This window comes from Microcaecilia unicolor, chromosome 6 (genome assembly GCF_901765095.1).
Source record: "Microcaecilia unicolor chromosome 6, aMicUni1.1, whole genome shotgun sequence".
NCBI lineage: Eukaryota > Metazoa > Chordata > Amphibia > Gymnophiona > Siphonopidae > Microcaecilia > Microcaecilia unicolor.
Genome location: NC_044036.1, coordinates 119,351,203 through 119,358,910, shown reverse-complemented (window position 1 = coordinate 119,358,910; position 7,708 = coordinate 119,351,203). Strand labels below are relative to the sequence as shown.

The 7,708-nt window shown below is 40.3% G+C and overlaps 1 protein-coding gene and 1 long non-coding RNA gene across 2 annotated transcripts in view; both read right to left on the bottom strand.

Moving 5' to 3' along the window:
- Nucleotides 1–1,249: 1,249 nt before the first annotated feature.
- Nucleotides 1,250–3,308, bottom strand: LOC115471939. The gene is made up of 2 exons (XR_003942448.1): nt 3,201–3,308; nt 1,250–1,552 (listed from the first exon to the last, which is right to left on the bottom strand). It is a non-coding gene; the product is annotated as an uncharacterized LOC115471939 (long non-coding RNA).
- A 1,235-nt stretch (nt 3,309–4,543) lies between these two features.
- Nucleotides 4,544–7,708, bottom strand: part of LOC115471938 (dimethylaniline monooxygenase [N-oxide-forming] 2-like) — a 69,978-nt gene continuing 66,813 nt past the window's right edge. Inside the window, exon 9 of the mRNA XM_030205924.1 lies at nt 4,544–5,583. Coding sequence (XP_030061784.1) covers nt 5,244–5,583 — 340 coding nt within the window. The 3' untranslated portion in view covers nt 4,544–5,243. The remainder of the gene's footprint in view (nt 5,584–7,708) is intronic.

The following is a 7,708-nucleotide window of genomic DNA, read 5'->3' as shown; positions in this document are numbered from 1 at the left end:
AATGCTCATTTCCCCACCATAGCCACACCCCTTTTTGGCTGCATGTGTTAGAAGTTGGGTGCACTGGTTACAGGATATGCTTAGCGAGTTGTCTGTGTAAATTCTAATTATTGCCAATTAGTGCTCATTATTGCATGTTAAGTGCTGTTATTAATGCTGATTGGCTTGTTAAGCCAATTAAGTTATGTGCGTTGTTGCAGAATACATTTGGATTTCGGCACGGATCTCTAGGCAAAATACATAGAATGAGGGACAGCATTCAAACAAATACAATTTTTCTATACAGGTACTAGTATTAATGGGCTCACAAACTGAGTATATATGGTACCGGTCCTAGGGTAATAGAGGGCTAAAAGCCCCTTTTAATAAGCCGCATTAGGCTCTACGCATGCCCAATGTGCACCAAAATGAACTTACCACCTGACTACCGCATGCCTCTTGCAGTAATTTAATTTTTGGCGTGCGTCCACTATGTGCGTCTGGAAAATATTTTTTATTTTCAGACATGCGTAGCGGACGCACACCAAGTGGCATCTGACGCATGTAGGTCCTTACCACACAGATTCCTTACCGCTAGGTCTATGGCTGGCGGTAAGGTCAGATACCTTAAATGGACGCACAGCAATTCTGATTTTGCTGCACGTCCATTTTCAGCCAAAATTTTAAAAACGCATTTTTGGTACATGTACTGAAAAATATTTCTGCATGCGCCCAAAACCCGCGCCTATGCTATCGCAAGCCACTTTTTACCGCAGCTTAGTGAAAGGACCCCTCACTGATTTGTCCAGGGTCACACACAGCTGCAGAGGGAATTGAATCTGGTTCCCCAGGATCTCAACCCACTGCGGACTGTTAGGCAGTAGCAGGAGCTGAACCCGCTTCCACAGGTATTAGTTTTTCACAGGATGTCCTCTTGTTTGAACCCTGTGGATGAATATATTTTTCGATTTCCTTTACAAAAGTCATCTTATTTTGAATTTTGCATTATTCACCCTAAATTATAGTTTCTTACATTTCATTCAAATATTTTTGGACGATTGAATTTGTGATTCATTTACGGTTATAGTTATATGTGATAATACCTTAAACACATGTGCATGTGCTTCTGCTTCCACTTGAACATTTTCCTCTGTATTTACCTCCAGTTAGAGGCTGCATTTTATGTTTCATTACTTTATAAAAATGTTTTTGTATCATTTCATGGAATAATACAGTGTTCTGCTAATGAACTGTTTACCTTATTAACTTAGGGGTCCTTTTACTAATCTGTGGTAAAAAGTGGTCCATGGCAGTGTGGGGGCATGGATTAGCCACATGCCCAGGCCACTTTTTACAGTGGCTATAAAAATTCTTTTTGTAAATGGAGGCAGTAAATGGCCATGCGCTAATAAAAAAAATCTGCATGCGGCCACTTAACCACAAAACCCCTATTTTTTTTTTTTTTTTTTTTTTTTTGCAGTCTTTTACTGCCGGAGCCCTTACCGCCTCCTTCAATAAACAACACTTTTGAAAATTCATCAGTTCCATGAGTGTTTAAGTTGCAAGATTCATCCTGTGGGAGTCCAAGATGGCCGCCGGTCGAGACGGACGCGTTTGAGTGCTCCTCTGCATTTCCTTGAATCTTTCTTTTTTCCTTTTTAATATGCCGAAGAGGAGAGGACGAGCTGCTGCTGCCGCCTCCCAGCAGCAAAGAACGTCTGCCTCATCGGGTTTAATAACGCAGTATTTGCAGAGGGCCGCAAGCTCGGTAACGCCGTCGGTGAGCGGTCTGCAGGCTCAACCCGCGAATGGAGATAGCGGGCAGAGCAATGGGCTGGAAGCTACTCTGAGCCCCGACGGAAGAGAGCCACCTCCTCAACCGGCGTTTCGCAGTTCTCCGATATTGGCTCCAGAGGACCCGAATACCGAAGCGTTAGCGGGATCTTCAGGATGGGAGGCAAGTCTACAAATATTGGATGAAAGTGGGAGTATTTTAACCCCAACTTTAACTGTATATGCCGCTTTAAGAACTGTAGAGGATAAAAGAGGAGCAGCTGCGACGGAGACAAAGCAACAATTTGGTGAGCCAGAGGATATTTTGATTACAAGTTTTCAAAAAAAACCTGTGGAAGTGACTTTAGACAGTTTATGGATGTTGATAGCGGATCTTGGTAAGGCTTTGTGCCCCCAAATGAAACAAATGAAAGAAGAAATAGTTGTTGTTGCTGGGAAAGTGAGAGAAATGGAAACTGAAATTAAAACATTGTCATCACAGATAAACAAGGTTGAGAAAGAAACTCAACAGATACAGTTAATACAAACAACGATGATTAAAGACTTGACAAACCTGAGGAGGAAGTCAGAGTTTCTTGAAAATGCCTCTCGAGGCAATAATTTACATTTTACTAATTTTCCCTTTCATTTTCTGATTTCCCCAAGGGAAATGTTGAAGCTCTACTGTAAAGAAATTCTAAACCTAAATGAAGATCTTATTCCTCCAGTGACACAGGCTTTCTACATTCCTATAAAAGCTGAAAAGAACTCACAGGTGCAAGGGAACAATCAGCCCTTAGATGTTTCGGCTTTCTTAGAAACATCTGATTCAGAACAAGTAACACCATCTACCTTAATAGTGACTTTTGTATTACTTACAGATAAGGTCTGGATACAAAAAAAATTTTTTTAAGTAAGAGAAAAATTGTTTAAAGGATTATTAGTCCGGGTATTTCCAGACCTGGCACGAGAGACACAAAAACGTAGACAGAAATTCTTACAAATGAAGCAGGAAACATTACAAATAGGGGCAACTTTTTATTTAAAATATCCCTGCAAATGTTTGGTTTCATATCAATCTGTAAAATATGTATATTTTGATCCTTCTCAACTGACCCTATTTATAACATCTCAAAATAAGAAAAAAGCCTCTTTAGGAACAAATATAACAAGCTTGTAAACGCTTACGTCTTGATCTAAATGGATAGATTGTTTTTTTGTCTTTTCCTTTTGATCTCCATAATTGTATCATTGGACTCCTAAATTGTGGACTTTTATGATGCTAATAAGGAACTTCAACAATTTATATGTGGTAAATTTCCTAAGAGATATTGGTTGTATTAGCATTATTTTCATGTCAAGTGATTTAACTTGTAATTATATAAATATAAATATAAATGCATAAATAAATTAAAAAAAAAAAAAAAAAAAAAGATTCATCCTGTGACCTATTAGAGCAGGACCCAGGCCCAATACCCCAGTCTAACTGTTATACTTGTGGTGGAAAGTAAGCCCTCCCAAACTCACCAAAAACCTAATGTACCCACATATAGGTGATGCCTGCAGGCATAAGGGCTATTGCAGTGGTGTACAGTTGGGTGCAGAACGTTTTTGGTGGGTTTGGGAGGGCTCACAATACAATATAAGGGGCTAATGGTGAGATGTGTACCTGGGACCTTTTGTGTGAAGTCCACTGCAGCACTCCCTAGGTGCCCCTCTGCTCTGCTGGGGTGTCTGTGTGGCCAGTCTGCTAAGAATGCTGGCCCCCCTCCATACATCCCAAAGGCTTGTTTTGGGGCGTTTTTCACTTGGACTTCTTTTTTTTTTTTTTTTTACAAAAGATAGACACACAAAGCACAAAAATGACTAGCAAACGGCCATTTTTGAAACAAAAAGTTGGACATGTTTTAACTCCTTACCTTCAGATTTAAGATTAGAAAGTTTTTATGGTCTATTTCGTAGGAACCTTAAAACATTTTTATTTAATGAACACTTAGTTGTAAATGCTATCTAATTGATTTAGTCTATCCTATAATGATTTTGTGCAAATTGTATTTGTAATTATTTAACTGTATGTTTAATTATTACTGTTGTACACTGCTTTGGACCCATTTGAGGAATTAGTGGTATATTAAGTGCGAGATTAGATTAGATTAGACTACATTTTTTTTCTGGTTTGAAAATGGCCATGTTTGCTACTGGATTTTTGGACATTTTCCGCAAAACATCCAAAAACAAATTTAGATGGCATATCGAAAATGCCCCCACCACGTTTACTTCAGTGCATTCTACATAAGAATGCACATAACTCTCAAGAGTGGCCATATATAGCCTAGGCATATTCTATAACAACACACATTATTCTATAATGTTATAGAATACGCCTAGAGATCCACGCCAAAATCCAGGCATATTCCATAACAACACACGTAACTTTAATTGGCTTAACAAGCTAATCAGTGTTGATAACAGCACTTAACAAGCAATAATGTGCACTATTTGGCAATAATTAGAATTTACGCACACAACTCGCTAAATGCATTCTGTAATGAACTACGTCTAAATTCTAATGTGCGCAGTTCAAAAGGAGCACGGCCATAAGAAGGGAAATGGGTGTTTTGTAGGGTTCCAAAATTTACGCGCGTAGTTATAGAATATGGCCTAGTGCACATAAATCTATGCGCTGGAATTTACGCCACGTTTTCATTGGTGTAAAGGAGGCACGTAGTTTAAGGCGCTGAGATATCAACTAAGTGCATTCTATATACAGTGCCTAAATCTAGGTGCCACTTATAGAATACACTTAAGCTGAAATGTTTATCATGCGGATTTTTTAGGCGCCTTAAATAGAATCTGGCCCTAAATGCACTAAAATCTGGTTTCATCAAAACTGACACTATAGGGAGAAATTCTTAAGCTGGGTACTTCCATTTAGGTGCCCCGAGGTCACACAGTAGGAGCCCATTCTATAATAGCACCTAGGATCACAGATGTTGTTATTGAACACTAATGTAACCCAGTATCAGTGCACCTAACATTCAAGCACCCAGAGTTATAGCAGATATAGATCTGGAATAAGTGCGGGCACTAAGGACCTCTTTTATCAAGCCACGTGGCTATGCCGATGGAGTCCATTCAAAGTGAATAGGCTTTGTCTGCATTACCGCACTGGGAGCCGTGCTTGATAAAAGAGGGCAGGGACACATGTAACTTAAAGAATTCTGTATGTTACATGTGTAAGTGAGAGCTCTGCCCATGCCCCACCCATGTGTATATGCCCCTTGCAAATTCGTGCTAGGTAAGTTAAGCGGGTATTTGCTGAATAGCGCTTACTTGTCCTGCTGGCACTTTCACAGCTATGTGTACACATATGTGCTTAAGTGCTAGTATTCTAGACATTTATGTGTGCCAGGGGTGTGTAAATATGGGTGCCTTGATTATAGAATTGCCCTTTAGAGATGTAAAAATTTTAGGCCTGAATCATCACTTACTTACTGAATCATAAACACACCAGCCAACACAATCATAAAACAAAGAAATCCAAGAAGCATTAATGAGCGTTGTGGAACATCTTTTACAACTCGGGTCCTTGTGGGTTTCAGAATCCTGTCCCAAGTTTTCAGGATAGTATTCCTGGCTCCATCCCACTTCCCTGGTCCAGTCAGGCGGTACTGGCTTGGTGTGCATGGGCCAAAGAGCACATGCAGAGCCAACTTTGGATCAGTGAGGAAGAGACGTGGAATGTTGGGTTTGATGCCAATCTGAGAAGCGATCTGATCCAGGTAACCAATTAAATCAATTGATAGTGAGGAACCTCGACTCTTACCAAACCTTAGATAGAAATAAAACAATTTAGGCATTTATAATCCACTTAACCATCAAGTTCAAAGCAGAGAACAGTCTCACATTATAAGCAGGTACTATCTCTTTACCTAGAGAGCTCACAATCTCAGTTTTTGAACCAGAGGCAATTGCCTAGGGTTACAAGGAGCTGTACTGGGAATTGTACCCAGGATGCTGGAATCAAAGCCTGTTGCACTAACCATTAGGCCGCACCTAACCAAAGGGACCAAAGAATATTAATATATCAAATATAAAACATTCACCTGGTTCAAAAGAGCATAAGGCGTGCCAGGGTGAATGTTTTGTATTTGGTATATACACAAAACATTATCAGATGAAGCAATGGACATTTATGCATCTTCAAGAGTTGATATAAATGATCGTGCATAATGTATTCATTCTTAATCAACTATGCACGTAAATCACAATGCTGTCCTTGCTCCACCCTAAATCCACCCTTGAACAAGACTACGGCTAGTTTGCATAACAGTATGTGTTTTGTCACCATGCTTACTTCTACATGTGTAATCTCTGGGTTATTATATAAAAGGCCTTTACGCATGAAAACATCTGTATATGATTACCCCAATAGAGAGTAATTCTATTCAGAGTTAAGAACACACATAAGTGGCCAGAATATGTTTATTTTAAAACTTGCTGGATTGCCAATCTCGGTCACAACAAAACCTAGCCAATTTAAATTAAAACTAAAATAGAAAAGAACTCCAATTACTTACAGATACAATTCATTCATTCCAGAGACCATTCAAGGTAGCAGCATACCACTTATATTGAAGCTGATTACTTACTGCCATCAAATGTTCCCATAACCCAAAAACTTATTGAAATAAATAGGTCTTCAATTTAGATTTAAATTGTGTAAAAGGTACTTCTAGTCTAATCTCAGAAGGTAGAGAGTTCCATGAAGCTAGAAAAAAAGCACTATGACACGTAGATTCCCAACGTGCCCATGATAGGCCAGGTAAAACTAATCTACAGTCATCAAGAAACTGTAGAAGGCACAGAGGTACATAAGACACTGTTAGAACAGAGAGATAATCTGAAATACCATTATGCAAAGCCTCAAAAGTTAATGTCAGAATTTTAAAATGAATTTGAAACTTTACTGGGAGCCAATGCAGTTTTAGAAACAAAGAAGTAACATGATTCCTTCATTTTGCTTTGCACAAGAAGTGTGCAGCCGTATTCTGTAGTGATTAAAAATGTTTTAGATTGATCTGAGAAATCCCAGCATAGATCACATTATAGTAATCTATTTGAGACATAAGATGTGCATAATAAAATATATGTAAAACCTCTGAATCCACAAACTTACATACACAAAATAACTGTCTTAGTACAAAAAAACCCACTTTAAGAACTGAAGAAATATGTTGTGAAAAAGTAAGCTGAAATCAAAGATTACTCCTAAACAATGGAAAGAGAAAACCAGAGGCCTTCCTGTCCCAGCTCCTGTTGGCAGCCCTGCCCGCTATGGCTCAGAACCCTAATATGGTGGCCAACTAGGAAGGTACGGAAGCGATTAGCTCCTGGAGCCAGACCGCTTCAAATCAAGCCCGAACTTGGATGGAGGCCTGCCAACTCCCAGCCCAACCTAGTCCAACCAAGAGGCTATCAACAAGTCAAGAATCAGAAGCGGAAACTCAACCATACCTTGAGTCTCCCCGAACATGCTGCGAGAGAAAGCTGTCCAGCCCTGACCATCGCTAGTCACTGTCCTGCGAACTCAGTGGACCAGATGAGGCAGAGCTGCTGCTGGCCGCCGAGCGGCTACAACCCTGCTGACCGGAGACCCCGCTGGGTTGCACAAGCAGATGGAATGCTGACTCCTCTCACCCTACAACCACCGCTTCCAGCAGAAATTCCACCCTTGTAATCAGCACCGCGTGGTGAGGCGAGCTCGGTGCCATCAACGGGTGCAAGGGGGACGAACACCAGAGGATAAATTAGAGAAGTTGGAGAACAGGCCAGGAACCACTCCCCACAGTCAACTGAGGTGCCAACATTGTCAGCCCATTGACACCGCTGCTGGCAAAGATTCCCTGTTCATGATCAGCACAGTGAGGTGGAGCAAGCCAAGACCGCAAGCAGC